This window comes from Quercus suber, unplaced genomic scaffold (genome assembly GCF_002906115.3).
Source record: "Quercus suber isolate HL8 unplaced genomic scaffold, Cork oak 2.0 scaffold_274, whole genome shotgun sequence".
Taxonomy (NCBI): domain Eukaryota; kingdom Viridiplantae; phylum Streptophyta; class Magnoliopsida; order Fagales; family Fagaceae; genus Quercus; species Quercus suber.
Window position 1 is genome coordinate 364,875 of NW_027069730.1, and position 16,799 is coordinate 381,673.

Below are 16,799 nucleotides of genomic sequence, written 5' to 3' on the forward strand. Positions count from 1 at the left end.
AAGAGTTCAGAATGCTCATTTGATTAGATATCCGAGTCGCCTTCCACATGCCACGCTATCATCTAATATCTTCTTTGTATCATATGCATACTCAAAACCCATCTTCATTAGCTTCGTAGAATCAAATGTAACTCCTTTATCTGGTCCTTCAATGAATCTAAAATGAAATGTCATGGTCAAAGAAAGGCCTCAAGCTAAAAATAGTTTATGGTATTTCTCTTTTGACCAAAAATGAATAAAATAAACACATAAAAGGAAATTGCTATAAAAAAAAAAAAATGGAAAGGAAGTTTGGCAATCAAAATTCAAATAAAAATCTTACTCTTTCGCTTTCTGATATTCTGGAAACTTTTCTTGGAAGGAACTTGCAATCGCTCTTATGGTTGGATTTGTGGCAGCACAGAGGAATCTACCTTTCATTGATTGGTTTTCCATGCAGACGATATGTGCTTGACAAATGTCTTCAATGTGAACAAGAGGAATTGAACCCAAAAGTTCTTGCAAAAACTTCAATATATTTGAGAAAAATAAATTGCTCGAAAGCAGAGATAAAATTGTTTCCATAGATGATGGTACATAAGGAAGAAGTGTTTCTCCTCCCACTAGGCCACAAGCAAGTGTTACAACTTCAAGCCTACTATTATCATATTCATTATAATTCAGAATCTCTTTCTCTGCTAGTGTCTTTGATTTAGTGTATCCCTGCAGCACATGCCCAATAAAAACAATTGAACATTATGAATAGAAGATCTTAATAAATCAAACAGCTGACACATCTATATCTATATATATAATAATAGGTAAAATTAAGAGGAACTTAAATTAAATTCCAAATTAGAGATCCAATTTTGCTCCATGTGTCCTAAATTATTTATTTTTAAAGAGTTTTATTTCTTAATTTTAGAATCAAATGTTGGATTACATTATAAATATTCATCCAAGTGAGTTATTAAGTATAAAAACTAAAAAATCTAAGGTAAAAAATAAAATAAAAAATAAAAAATAAAAGCTTCACAATAATAAGTAAATAAAAAACATGAAAAATTTACATTTTATACCTAATAATATCCTTACAAATTTTTTTAAAGAGTTAATAAAATATAAAAATGACTATCAATAGTATTTAAATTATATATATATATATGAATTATATTATGCATCTTATTATATAGGCAAAAATGCAAAACTGACCTTCTAACTTTCATTGTTTTTCATTTCAGTCTTCTAACTTTCAGTTTTGTCAATTCAGTCCTCTAAGTTTCAATTTTTGTCAATTCAAGGCTCCGTTACAACTCAGTTAGTGTTGTTGTTAGATATGCTTGAAATGAAGCCATTTCTCTCTCTCTCTCTCTCTCTCTCTCTCTCTTGGAATTAAAATAAAATAAGAAAAATCTGAAAAAAAAAAAAAAAAAAAAAAAAAATTAAGGGAACAGCGTCGTCGTTCCCCTTTCTTGAATCATTGCTTACTTCACTACTAGGTGTCCTCCTCTGGTGGGAACAAAACTCCATCAATCCCTTGCACCGAAATTTGACCATCGGTGTAAATATTTGGGTCAAACAAGTAAGCCGACCCATCTCCTTACCCGAATTTCATAGACCCATTAGCCTCTTGAGCCACAATCTTACGTGGTAACTGTAGAGTATCATACCAGACCTTCCCGAACCTCCTCACTGCATTGTACATACTCTCCTCAGTCAAATACTCTGGTATGATATGGTAATATAAAATCTGCTTCGGTGCACCAAGCTCACTCAACTAGTCCGTGGTTAACTTAGCCATGGCTTTGTCATTGGGTGCTAAAACCGCCAATACATACCCTTCTAAAACCAACCGACCCATCTCGGTTGCTAAAGAGGTTAAATTGACCAGAATATTTGCCATTTCATTGTAGCCACCATAATGTAAGAGTGTGTGGATAAAGTCCTTGACTTGCTTCATACCGTTGAAGTGTCCATGGGGGCCACCAGGGCCTGGCGCTGGAGCCAGAGCTGGAGCTAGAGAAGGCCTTGGGGCCAGCGCATCATAAATCAGAAGCACCGGTGCTACCGGTTTCTTCAACCGGTGAGTTCTGGGGTCCACCTCTAGTGCGCCTTCGGGCAAAATAGCAGAGATGGACCGTAGGTTTTTTCTCCAGTTGAAGTCTTCTTGCACGGATTGTTCCCTTAATGTTTTCTTTTCTTTTTTTTCTCTTTTTTTCTTTTTTTTTTCTTTTTTCAGATTTTTCTTATTTTATTTTAATTTCGAGTTGAAAAAAAAAAAAAAAAAAAAAGAGCAAAATGGCGTCATTTCAAGCATATCTAACAGCAACACTAACTGAATTGTAGCGGAGCTTTGAATTGACAAAAATTGAATGTTAGATGACTAGATTGACAAAACTAAAAGTTAAATGATTGAAATGAAGAACAGTGAAAGTTAGCGGGTCAGTTTTATATTTTTGCGTATTATATATTTTTAAGTATATCCATGCATGCATATGCATGGAGTTACATGCAAATTTGTTTAATTCAAGATATCGATAAAAAAAAAAATTAAAAAAAAAAACCTTATTCTATCATTCTTCAATATTGTAGGCTACAATTTAGACTCATGTGAATCAATAAGGATTAACAAACAATTTTAAACAATCCAAAAAAAAAAATATATATATATATATATTCCTACTAAAATTATGAAGCCAATATCTCAAACCTATGAGAGAATATATATTAGCCATAGACAAGAACACCACAGTTTAGGTGGAAACCCTTTTCATTTTGAAAGGAAAAATAACAATACCAATTTTGAACAAATCCATTAAAGAAATTAGTTCAAAGTACACTTTTGGCCTTAAAATTTGAGGTTTTTTTTAATAAATAATTTTGGTCATGTTTGATTCTATTTTTATATTTGGCTCATATCGTTCACTTCTTTTAGTAATCTGATCAATAAGATAAATGTCATCCATTCATACACGTTCCCATATAACTCCATTTCTGTTAGCAATCAGAATGTTAAATGTCAAATGAGTGCCTTCCATACACATCATCCATATAATCTATTTATGTTAGTAATATAATTGGTAAGTGCCAGATAAGTGTCGTCCATAAAGACATGTTGCCTATATAATGTTAGGTGTCAATCAATTATTTATGTTTTTAAAAACATGAATCACGATAATTTACTATTCTTGTGATGTTTTTCTCTTGGCCTTTACAATCAAATAAAAGTTATGCTTATTGTCTCATTATATGTCCAATAATCTTCTAACAAAAATACTAATTATTGTTGTTAAAATTAATTATTATTGTTGAGTAAAAAAGAATGAAAGAAAATTTAAAAAAAAATCCAAAATTAAAAAAAGAAGAAGGAAAAATCACAAATAGACAAACAAAAAGAGGAAAGTTTTATATAAAGTTTTTTTTGCTAAGATTAATTATTTAAATCTAACAATACTGCTTATCTCTCTGAAAGGGAAAAAAAAATCCCTCTGATTTAAAGATGTTAAAATAAAAAGACAAAACAACAGTCAATGTCCAGATTAAATTATTAATAATACAGCACCCACTCCGGCAATTAATTATTAATACAAACTAGATTGGATTGGTTGGATTGGTATATGGTATTAATACAAACTAAACTTTACTATCAAAACAATAAAACAACTAACTAGTCATATCAACTATACTCATTTAACAAAATTAGACAATACTCAATTTCATCCTACCATTATCTATGAAGAGGCAACAAAAATGAAACAGGGGTACCAAAAACTTGCTGCTGGTTTAGTAAATAGCTAAAGCTTGAACAGATTTTAAATGTTGCTTGAGTCATGTGCTACCTGTATTTTGTATGTATTGTCACAGCTTGGTCTCTCTATGCTTCACATGGTTATGGGACTTTAACGTGTACCTTTTTAACTTTATTCAATATCATTCTGTCATCTTTTCTCAAAAAAAAAAAAAAAAAAAAAAAAAAAATTACTCAGTTTGAAACTGCCGATGGAAAAAAAAAAAAAAAAAAAAAAAAAAAAATTACTCAGTTTGAAACTGCCGATGGTTTGCCCAACTATCTTCAATCACATTATTCCTGCTCCATTATATACTCACAAATAAAAACATGTCATGTGTTTATATACTTTATTAAATGCTAAATTTATGCTTTTATTATTTCAATTTCCTAAAATAAATAAATAACCCATCATCCATCATATTTAAGAAATTAAAATAATAAAAGTAAAAAATTTAACATTTAATAAAATATATGGACCCATAACATATTTTTATTTGTGAGTATATAATTGAGCAGAAATGGTGTAATAGAAGATTTGATCTCACAAGAAACTCATAATATGTCTAATTTCTTTCCTACGTGGAACTCAACCATTTTTTTACTTTAAACCCATATTCAATTAGGTACTTTACGAGTTAATTTTTCATTTACTCCTTAATAGTTTTTGGCAGTTGACCCATGATGTGAAAGAGAACACGTTCTAACTCGATCAAATGACGTGTAGATCCCGCCTTACATTAATTTGGCTAAAAATATGCCCTCCTAACACTTAAAATTTTTTTCCAACGAATCATTAACATTGAGTGTAATTCTTGGAACAAATTATAATATGTCAAGACTAAAAGTATACTAGACCCACTAATAACTGCATAATTACAGAGAAATTACGAAAAGACTGCTGAGAAATATGAGAAGGAAATACCATTGTAAAGTCATTGGCATAAGTGAAGGAAACATCACAAGGTGTCCAACAGGTTTCATCAATGCAAGACTTGAAACAGACTCCATCTTCTGTCAAAGGTGAAGAGGACATTACAGACGCAGTGTAGATGAGCCGCTTCACGGTTTTCGACCGGATACATGCATCAGCGATGATTCTAACCCCTGCAACAGCCGCTTCAGCCGTATCCTTGTACTATATAATTCAGATTATCAAACTGTTAATTGCCAAAATTCTCTAACCTATATAGGAGAACTAACTGTAGCTTAATTTAGAAATTAATGGACATGATACCTGAGAGCTTTGGGTGTTATGTAACAGTGGGGTAGCCACATGAAAAACATATTCACACCCTGTAATTGCAGGTTCAAACTCAGTGGGATTGTAAATATCAGCTTGAAACAGCACTAATTTGTTCTCTGCATTTGGGAAGGACTTCAGGAGATCTACTTTGGAGGTGTCCCCTGCAATTGTAAGTTAAATAAAAGACCATGAGAGATCTACTCATCTACACATAATCGAGTTATTCTAGGACAACAATTTTTACCAAGCCCTTTCTTGTAACTGTTTTATATAATAGATTGTGATTTATTGCTTGTTATTTTTACATGAATTTATAATTTTTTCTCTACCACCCACAATCAATCGTATAAAAAAGTTGTGACAAAAGATATGCAGAAGTATGTGGTCGAATTATTGACATATATACTAATACACACACAAACCTGGGTTCCTCAGAGTTGTATGGACTGTATGACCTTTCTCAAGAAGCTTTTTGACAAGCCAAGAACCAATAAATCCAGATCCTCCTGTGACGCAGACCCTACTGTAACTTTTCTCCTCCATTTTTTCTGGCATTTTAACCACACAGGCTCGGCAACATTTATAGCGTAAGTCATTGTGTTTTAAGCTTGGAGTACTAACCTCTATTAATTTAGTCCCACAACCGATATGCAAGATGATATTAGATGCGATATGCACTCGCCGGTTCTTATGCAAGAAGATATTCAGTGAGATATGCACTAGCCGCAAGATTATAAAATTGAACCCCTTTTTCTTTTCTTTTTTGATGAACTGGAATGTTTAATTAAACAAAAGAAATAACTACAAATTGTACTATTGGTCTCTTGGCCATCTTTGGTCCGCATAATTTTATGGTTAATTTTTTTTCCTTTTCTTTTTTGGATAGCACATGCAAAGACTTTAGAGCGGCACAACAAATTTCATAACATTTTTTTATAATAGTTGAAAGATAAAGTTTAGTTATAAAATTAATTATAATTTTAGTTTATAATTTTATTTAATATTTTTTTACTAAAGATAAATTTTGATAAATCTACAATTGAATTATATCTTTTATTTTTTATTTTTTATCCTTACAAAAAATTTTAAAAAATTAAAAATCAATAAGTATGTTATCGTAACTAAATTTTTTAAATTTAAAGTTTTTGTAATTTAAAATTATGTATAAAATATAAGCATATAAATCATATAGTAATTAATATTCAATTGATACAAAATTTGACATGTGTATTAAAAGCATAGAGAACATGTAATTCAACTGTTAAATTTTCAAATTATACAATAATATTTATTTTATTAAGCAAAATTGTAATCTTAAATTACAAACAATTTTATAACTAAATTTTGTTCATGGTAAACTTGGCAAGTATTTTCGAGTTTTATATTAACATAAATATCTCGTTTTATCGTCGGGGGCGAGGGCAAGGCCGAGGCAGGGGGGTGGTTGGAGTAGGTATATTATCATTTTTATGAACTATTCTTCGGTACTTTACTAAAAAAAAAAGAAAAAACTCTCACTTTAATACATGTATAGGGTAAGTAGGAAAAAAAATCTTCTCCCACGCACCAAACAATATCACATTTTCACCAATTTTACTATTCTTAATAGTTCTATCTCACCACGTTCTCACATATTTGATGAATCTTTTTGTTAAATATTGCTAAATTTAAAACATATTTGTGTTATAAGTACTGTTTCAAGTTATTTAGAAGAATAAGGAGAGAGATTGAATTTCGGCAACACTGTTGCCAAAATTCAACAAAAAGTAAGAGAGAGAATGAGAAAAAGGAGGAAAGAGAAAATCTTAATTTCGGCAACAGTAAACCTTGAATTTCGGCAAGATTGTTGCCGAAATTCATCTGCCCAATTTTCCTATGCCTGCCCGGATGTGTGAGTGTGAGAAGTGCAATAATGAGTGAGTGCCAAAAAAAAAAGTAATTGTGGCAATAGTATTGCCGAAAATGGTAGGAAAAAAAAGTGAATGCCAAAATCTAAGGAAGAATTAAAGAAAAATATAATGTGCTACGTAGACAATATTTTTACAATATTTTTACAATAAATCACAGGTAATTAGTTATTATTAGTTCAAATTTAAATTTAACATTGAGATTACTATTTTAATCTAACAATAACAATAAGTAACAACTAACAATGGTCAAACAGGTTTTATGTGATGGACACTAATTCAACCCATTCATTAAATGGGTCAGTCGTATCAACCCAAATATGACACGAACCCATTAGGCCTCAATCCATAACCTATTAATTTTGTGTTGTGTCGTATCGCATTCGCGATCATATTTAATTTTGCCACCGCTAGGTGAAGCTTCTATTTAGTGTATTTGTGCACTTGCCACCTATGTAGCACATATATAAACATGATGCGCAATACGTTAACACAACATTTTTTTTTAAACTAAGATATAACATTTTTAGGATATGACAATTAATTAATTAAATAATATTTTTTATAAATATTTTTTATTTAAGTATAATTAAATTTATTTTAAGTTTTAAACAAAGTAATATATTTTTTTAGTTTTTCTTTCCCTTGTGACCAATGTGTTTAAATAATAAAGTTTAAAAAATAAGTAAAACAAATTTTACTGATATTATTTATTATCTTTTCTTATTTTATAATTTTTTGTCACTCCTTGAGAGTTTAAAAAAAAAAAAAAAGTAAAAACTGACCGCCTACTGTTGCTCCTAAGAACATAAATTAATAAATAAATTACAATTTGTAATTTATAGAATAATAATTATATAATGATATTTCACTAAATTTTTATTTATCATAAAATTAGAGAACAAGTTAAGAGATATTACATTGTGGTGTTTCAAAATTATTTCATATCATGATAAACAAAGTTGCCGTCAATTCCAATAATATTTTAGGTGGCAGAGTTGAAGCACATATCAAGTTACTCTTTTGAGACAATACATGTAGTCTACATCTAATCATTTTGCTGATTATCCTTACAAAATAGAAAAACTCTCAATAGTACTTTTTTTACAAGCCTAGACTCTCTCAATAGTATCTCGTTATACTTTTTTCATTTAGCTTTAACACATAGCAATCAGTTTTGAAAAGTTTCTACACTAAACCATTTAAGATTTTGGTCAAAAAACAATTAAGCTATGAAATTAATAGAACACAAACTGACATAGTTGTAAGATAATTTTTTTAAACTGTTGTTCCTAGGAACATAAATTAATAAATAAATTACAATTTGTAATTTATAGAATAATAATTTTATAATGATATTTCACTAAATTTTTATTTATCATAAAATTAGAGAACAAGTTAAGAGATATTACATTGTGGTGTTTCAAAATTATTTCATATCATGATAAACAAAGTTGCCGTCAATTCCAAAAATATTTTAGGTGTGGAGTTGAAGCACATATCAAGTTGCTCTTTTGAGACAATACATGCAGTCTACATCCAGTCATTCTGCTGATAATCCTTACAAGATAAAAAGATCTCAATAGTACTTTTTTACAAGCCTACACACTCTCAATAGTATCTCGATATACTTTTTTCCATTTAGCTTTTAACACATAGCAATCAGTTTTGAAAAGTTTCTACACTAAACCTTTTAAGTTTTGGTCAAAAACAATTAAGCTATGAAATTCATAGAACACAAACTGACATAGTTGTAAGATAATTTTTTAACATAGCAGGAAGATGTAAAATTAAGATAATTGCAAGAATGTTTTACAATTGTCCGTATGTTAAAGATAATTTTACATCTTCCTATTTTCACCCTATCAACCGGACTTTAAGAATGTTCAACTTGCAGTTGCACTCTCCCAATTATAAATAGGCCAGAGCAGTATTATCGAAACAAAACTTGTAGACTTTTCTTAAATTAAATTTGAAATGAAATAGATGAGATTCAGGATCTGTTTGGATTGAATTTATTGTTGCTGAAATTGAAAATTGAAAACTGAAAACTGAAAATACTGTAGTTAAATAATTTTTAAATGTGTAAATAGTACTGTGGAACCCATTTTTAATATTTTTTAGTGTGTAAACAGTACCAACAGTACATAAACAGTATTTTTTTCCTAAACAATAAAATCATGTGATTTTACTGTTCACTTTTCAAAAAAAAAAAAAAAAAATTACAAAACGCGAAACGTGGACCCAGCTTTCAGCTGAGTCCAAACGGCCTCTCAGTGGAGGAAAACATGTGGAAGAAATAAAATCAAGATAAAATAAATAAAAAAAAAGAGAATGAGTGTTTGTGGTGGTGAAAAAAATAGTGATTTCATCATGTCGTTACGAATTTCTATTAACGAGTAAAAAAATAATTTTAATAAAAAGTTTAAATTAAAATTAATAACAAATAATTATATATAATTTATTAAAAAAGATTGTGGAGATAGTATATTTATAAAAATAAATTGATGTTAAAAATATTATATATTTATTGTATAATTATTAAATTAGAATTGTATTAATTAGCATCGTAAGTTACCCGTTAACAATAATTTTTTATACTTTAAAAAAAAACTTTTGCAATTTTTTGTCATTTTTGATAATTTTTTACCAATTTTCTTTTATCTTTTTCGCAATCTTTTTAATAACTATTTTTCGAGTCTTTTGGCTAAATATTGTTAAATTTAAAACATATTTGCGTTATAGGTACTATTACAAGTTATTTAGGGGAATGAGGAGAGAGATTGAATTTCTACAACAGTGTTGCCAAAATTTAAGAAATAGTAGGAGAGAGAATGAGAAAAACAGAGGAGAGAGAAAAGCTCGAATTTCGGCAACAATGTTGCCGTAATTCGTCTGCCCAATTTTACTCACCTGACCAGACGTGTGAGTGTGAGAAGTGCAATGAGTCAGTGTCCAAAAAAAGAAAGTAATTGTAGCAATGGTATTACCGAAAACAGTAGGGAAAAAAAAAAAGGTGAATGCCAAAATCTGGGAAATATTTAAAGAAAAATATAATATGCTACGTACACAATATTTTTACAATAAATCACAGATAACTAGTTATTATTAGTTCAAATTTAAATTTAACATTGAGATTACTATTTTAATCTAACAATAACAATAAGTAACAACCTAATACTTAGAATTTGTTGTAAAAATGTTGTAAAAATTGTGTGCACTTATCATTTCTTAAAAAAAAAAAAAAAGTGTAATGGATTTGCCAAAAATGGGGAAAAAAAATAAAAACTTTTTTTCCCAATTGTGGCAATAGTATAATATTTTCCCCACAATTTTTTCAATGCCATTGCTAAAAATGAAAAAAAAAAAAAATTCCCAATTGTGGCAATGGTATTGCCGAAATTGTACCATTGCCACAATTGGAAAAAAATAGTAATTCTAAGTATCATNAGAGGAGTAGCTGAGTGGGAGACAACTCAAGAGTCTTAGATAAGACAAGAGTTGCAAAACGTGTGTGGCTGTGATCAAAACTCTCATTCTCTGTTTTTTTCACCACCACAACTCTCATTCTCTTTTATATTTATTTATTTTTATTTTTATTTTATCTCTTCCACATGTTTACCTCCCCTGAGTCTTATCTCATTTCAAATTTAAAAATGAAAGTTTTATCTCCTTACCTTTGGTCAGGCATCACGTGGGCACTTGTCATTTCAAATTAAAAAAGAAAAAAGAAAGTCTTATCTTTTTGTCAGGCTGTTGAGTTTTTAGTGACTGAGTTGAATCAGTTAGAGGTAAGAGCAGAAGTCTAAAGAGGAGTAGCTGAGTGGGAGACAACTCAAGAGTCTTAGATAAGACAAGAGTTGCAAAACGTGTGTGGCTGTGATCAAAACTCTCATTCTCTGTTTTTTTCACCACCACAACTCTCATTCTCTTTTATATTTATTTATTTTTATTTTTATTTTATCTCTTCCACATGTTTACCTCCCCTGAGTCTTATCTTATTTCAAATTTAAAAATGAAAGTTTTATCTCCTTACCTTTGGTCAGGCATCACGTGGGCACTTGTCATTTCAAATTAAAAAAAAAGAACTCCTTATCTTTAGTCAGGCTGTTGAGTATTGAGTGACTGAGTTGAATCAGTTAGAGGTGAGAGCAGAAGTCTAAAGAGGAGTAGCTGAGTGGGACTCAAGAGTCAGATAAGACAAAAGTTACAAAACGTGTGTGGGTGTGGCTGTGATCAAAAGAGGAAAAAAAAAATCTTGTACAGTAACAGCAGTGATTTCATCGATGAACAATACGGCATCTTTTTTTTATTTTTTATTTTTTTTCAAAAAACGCAAATGGCAAGACACAGTGACTACCCCATGTAGCACCTTTTTTTTTAATTTTTTTTTTTTCTAAAAAACGCAAGTGGCAAATACTGTAACAGGAATCTTTATTTTTTTTTTCAAAAAATACAAGTGGCAAGACTTTTTTTTTTTTGGAAAGTAAGTGGCAACTGGCAAGACACTTCTGACAGAAATATTCAAATTTCGGAATTATTGTAATTCAAGTACGGATATAAAGAAAAAATATATGTAGGAGAATTTTTTGTTATATGGGTCCGTTTAGATACAGTTTATTATTGCTGAAAATTGATTGTTGCTCAAAATACTGTAGTAAAATAATTTTTAAATATATGAATAGTATCGTAGGATCTATTTTTTAATATTTTTAATACGTGAACAGTATATATATAATGCGTAAATAATACACAGTGTTTTTTTGTCTCTCCAAAGTCAATAAGTCCAACTGCTAAAAAAAAAAAAATACTAAAAATGTAACTTTACTTTGAGTGAAAAGTAGTGTTATCCAAACCAGGTCATATGCATCATGCATGAGCCATGGTTGGTGGAAAAGTAGAGGCAAAAAGAAATTGTTATATATAAAAATATATTATTTTAGTTATAGCCTTACTAAGCTACTCCACTAAATTTACCGTATTATTTATAGGTTTTGATTACCTGCAAAGATATTACTGTTTTATATCATAAAAAATAAAATATTATTAATAAAAAATTATTTACTCATGGTAGAGGCACTATCTATCTATCTATCTCACTGTTTTAAAAATCGGACCGAACCGACTGATTTAATTGGTTCAATTGAGAATCGAGAACCAATTCGGTCCTGTTAAAAACTCCAAAATCGGTCAATAATCGGTCAACAACCGAAAAATCGGCCAAAAACCGATCAAAAACCAGGGTTGAACTCGAAATTTAAAAAAAAAACGGTTCGATGCTCGGTTCGGTTTTTAAAACCATGATCTATCTATCTATTTATACTATGTGCCTATTTGGATTGGTCTGAATAGCTGAAAAGTGCGTTTGCGTTTCAGCTTTTTTTTTTTTTTTTTTCACAGGTTTCAGTCAATTTTTTTACTGTTATAGCTGAAAAGTGCGTTTGCGTTTCAGCTTTTTTTTTTTTTTTTTTTCACAGGTTTCAGTCAATTTTTTTACTGTTTATTTACTGTTGTGGCTATTGTTCATGATATTTGACTTTTTCCACAAATTTTACTGTTTATGAACCCACAAATTTCACTTTTCAGTAACTTTTTTATTAAAAATGAGTCTCACGGTACTATTTACACATTTAAAAATTATTTGCTACAGTACTTTTCAGTTTTCAACTATATCCAAATGGACCCTATATATAAAATGATTCTCCTTTTTGAATTGTATTTTATATTGTTTAAAAATACCCTTAGACACTACATTAAGCAGAAACAAAACTTAATGACAACCTGGTAAAAATATATCTCTAACTTCACTTAAAATGCCTATAAAATAAGACACTCTCTTACTAATCTATGCCTTCAAAACAAACTTATTCAAAAATTTGATTTAAAAAAAAAAACTTCTCAGTCCACTTTGAAAAACAGTCTAAACATATTAATCTCTCTAAGTTTAATGTACCAAATACTCTAAGTTTAAGGTACATTCAGATTTCGCAATTATCGTAATTCAAGTTCGGATATAAAGAAAAATATATATAGGAGAAATTTTTGTTATATATGCATCATGCATGAGCCACGCTTGTTAGAAAAGTAAAGGGCAAAAAGAAATTGTAATATATAAAAATATATTATTTTAGTTATAGCCTTACTCAACTACTTCACTAAGGCTGTATTTGGTTTCTGTAAAATATTTTTTAGAAAATAACTTATTTTTTGGAAATGCTATTTTCAGGAAAGAAAAATATTTTTAAGTGTTTGGTTGCATTATGAAAATTGTTGTAGAAAATATTTTCATGTGTTTTGTTCTATTCTGAAAATGCTATTTTCCTACACATTTTTCACATTTTCTCAGCTATTTTCTCAGCATCCAAACAAATTTTATTACAAAAAATTTCAAAATCACAGTCAAATCCCAACACCACACACCACCAAAACTCCAATTCAATCCACGGCAGCAAACTCCGGCAATCAAAAGCCATAAAAGAAACAAAACCAAAGAAAAAAAAAATCATCAAATCCGGTCAGATCGTTGCGGTGAGGCGACTGGGTTTGATTGGCACGGTGCGGTGCGACTCGCGATTCGTGGGTTCACGGTGCCACTCACTAGGTTTGGATCGAAGGTCGAAGGTGATGGGTTCGTGGGTCCGTGGCGATGGGTCTGGGTCTGGGTCGAAGGTCGAGCTCGCGGCTCGTGCTCTCTCTCTCTCTCTCTCTCTCTCTCTTCGTGCTCTCTTTCTCTCTATTTTCCAGAAAAAGATATTTAAAGTGAAAATAAAAAGGGAAGTGATTTTCACCCTTGACTCACGGTCAACTAAAAAAAATTTCTAGAAAATTGATTTTCCATGCGCAACCAAATACCCGCATTTACAGAAAAGCATTTCTAGAAGTGGTTTTGGAATACCTGCTAAGATATAACTGTTGTATATCATAAAAAATAGTATAATAATACTAATAAAAAATTATTTACTCATGGTAGAGGCACTATCTATCTATACTATATATAAAATAATTTCTCTATATGAACTATCCTTTTATGTGGTTCAAAAATACGCTTAGATACTACATTAAGCACAAACAAAACTTAAGAATAAGTTGGTGTAGTTGGTCTTTTTGTAATGTTGGGTTGGGCTGCCTCCTGCTGTACTGAGCCCAAGTGTTCTCGATAAGGGAGTTGAGACCTGTCCAATTATAAGCCACCTTGGTCCGGCTTATGCACAAACTATACCCCGTTTGCCAAAACTTTGGTTACATGCTCATGACATGTAGAGCTGCTATGAGAAAGTTATGGCAGTCAGATGTAATAGAGATAACAAAAGAAATGTGTTCACTACTTAGACAGAATAAATAAAAGGGAAGCGACAATAAACACCCCGTACATAAAATAGCAAAAATAAGTGGGGAATAAATAGTAATGAGTTTGTTGAATCAAAGAGGGAAATATAAATCTGCCGTGCCAAATTATATTACAGGGTTGAAACCAAGAAGGGAGCCATTTCCTCAAAGCGAATTATCTTCTCCAAAAAGAAATTAGTTGCTTTGAGGGAACGGGCCTAAATGACTTGTGCCTAGAAGAATCCTTTGCCCTTTAACAGAGAACAGGACTTTAGAGGGGATAGGGGATTAACCTATTAGTGCATGCTTGTCATTCTATGCTCTCTGTTTTTTCATTCTTTCTAATTCTTCTTTTCTATTTTTTTTTCCTTTTTCTTTCTCAGTGCTTGCTTATATGTTGCGATTCTCTCCCAGAGGTTACTATTACCATGATCGTCCTCCTCTGTGCACAGCAAGGATCTTTTATATAATGTCTATCGTGATTGGCTTTTATTATTCTAGCACTTAACTACCTTTGTCTGATTTAGGTGATTTTGCTGACCACCACTGGTTTGTCAGTCGCCTAGCCACCACCACTTACCTGTGTTGGCTATGCCACTCCCCATCACCAGACAAAGAATACTATTTTGTTTGTTTGTTTGTTGTGGCATTCTTACCTGCTACGGTGTAGGTGCTTTCTTTCTTTCGATCCTTCATAGCATGCACCTAATGGTTCCAACTTATCATTACTTCTTTTGGACAGAATGTCATCCCAGCAGGACATTTTCCCCAAAAGAGCTTAAGTAGGAATTCCAGAATAGGTTTTCCTCTCTCCCTACCGCCAAACCATACCCTCTCTTACCTCTGACTCATGGTCCACCACTTTCTGTATTGTCTGGGTACAGGCTGGTGATGTTTGGGCCTTGCACGTGCTCCACTTTTGTGTATGTCCAAAACCTGCCCATTACCTATGCATTGGCCGTGGTCTGGAGGCTCATCTGCACATTCTGCCACCCATCCTTGACTTCTTATGGCATGAGCCATTGTTTGATTTCCTATTCTTTATAGCTTGCTCCCTTTAGGGACTAGGCTTTGCTTGATTGTGGGCTTTTCTTCCTTCAACCTACTCTTTTGCTCGTTCCTGCAGTCTTGCTACCATTTCCTGCCGTATCAGTCTGCCATTCCTACTGTGATGTTATTTGACCCAAGCTTGCTAGGTCTCTTTGAGCCTGTTGCTTATCCTTATCTCAATGACTCAGTATGATCATTGGGCTTTTTATTACATTACTTATGGGCTTTTGTGTCCCATTTATTTCCTCTTGAGTATCCTTGGCCCATTTGCTTTTCTTGGGCATCCTCAGCCCTTTTTCTAATTTTGCATTCCCATGGGCTTTTACTAACTCATTTGAGTTTTCCTGGCTCAATGACCTTATCCTTCATCCTTGGGGCTCATGGACTTTCCATCAGTCCCTTATTTTCTTTGCTTGTATTACTTTGGGCTTGCTGTGGCCCATTCTCACTTTTCTACATCATATACTGCTCATGAGTTTGCTAATTATCTTTCTCCGGGCTCTTTTAGGCCCGTTTGTTTCCTCAAGGCTCATTTGTTTATTTTATGGGCCTATGATCCATTATTCCTACCACTTGAACTTAATGGTTTTTCTATCCACTTACTAACTCTTTTCTGTCCATGTTGCTAGGCTTCTTCCTTCTATTGGGCTCCCAAATTGAGTATCAACACTTGGTAAAAATATTTTTCCAACTCCACTTAAAATGCTTACAAAATAGGACACTATCTTACTAATCTATGTTTTCAAAACAAACTTATCCAAAAATTTGATTAAAAAAAAAAAAAATCTCAATCCACTTTGAAAAATAGTCTAAATAGATTAATCTCTTTAAATGAGAGCTTTAAGGCATTTTTTTTTTGTCATAATCTAAAAATTAAAGTAAATGGAAAATTATGACACTAGATAAAATAAAAAAATAGTCTTATTGCACGCGCAAAGCGTGTATGATGAGGCTAGTAAAACTATAAAATAGTATTTTGGCCAACATAAATCTCTAACAAATGATGTCAAAAGTTTTGTAATTTAATTGGTTGGCACTTATTAATGTTTTTCATAGAAATATTAATTTAGGATTTAAATCTCCACTCTTCAAACTATAGAATTAAAAAATAAAAATAAAAATAAAATCATAGAATTTGAAACTCTGAATTCTTACACATAGTTTTGGCATTACTTTATTATTTTTATTTTTTTTTATAGGAAGTTTTGGCATGACTTGTTTCTCAATATATACAAAAAGTAAAAACTCTACAACAGCTAGGAAACAGAAGACAATACGCAAGGGACTATGAACTGGGCTCAAAGGCAGCCTGTTTGTGCCAAACTCCATTCAAGTTCGACTGCCACAATCGTACCATGCCTTTTTTTATTTTGTATTTTTATTTTTATTTTTTTTGGGGGAATGTTACAAAAATGACCTCTTTTACTTCTCATTGGGCCCAAAGTGAATTGGACTTTACTTTGCATTTGGATTTGTAAGATTTTGCAAAAACGACCACCAACAA

At 31.2% G+C, this 16,799-nt stretch overlaps 1 protein-coding gene and 1 pseudogene across 1 annotated transcript; both read right to left on the reverse strand.

Annotated features, from left to right (window-relative positions):
- Positions 1-6: 6 nt before the first annotated feature.
- LOC111982902 (NADPH HC-toxin reductase 1) lies at positions 7-5,770 on the reverse strand. The gene is made up of 5 exons (XM_024014522.2): positions 5,435-5,770; positions 5,004-5,173; positions 4,692-4,904; positions 323-702; positions 7-157 (listed from the first exon to the last, which is right to left on the reverse strand). Exons 1-5 carry the CDS (start codon positions 5,565-5,567, stop codon positions 16-18), a joined length of 1,038 nt encoding a protein of 345 aa, XP_023870290.1. The 5' UTR covers positions 5,568-5,770; the 3' UTR covers positions 7-15.
- On the reverse strand, positions 1,450-2,971 carry LOC136070964 (fasciclin-like arabinogalactan protein 16; annotated as a pseudogene).
- Positions 5,771-16,799: the final 11,029 nt, after the last annotated feature.

Coding starts and splice junctions, on each gene's coding strand:
- LOC111982902 (XM_024014522.2), bottom strand. CDS start 5,567: ATGCCAGAAAAAATGGAGGAGAAAAGTTACAGTAGGGTCTGCGTCACA. Junction 5,174..5,434: donor TACAACTCTGAGGAACCCAG/GTTTGTGTGTGT, acceptor TTACAATTGCAG/GGGACACCTCCAAAGTAGAT. Junction 703..4,691: donor ATGCCAATGACTTTACAATG/GTATTTCCTTCT, acceptor CATGTGCTGCAG/GGATACACTAAATCAAAGAC.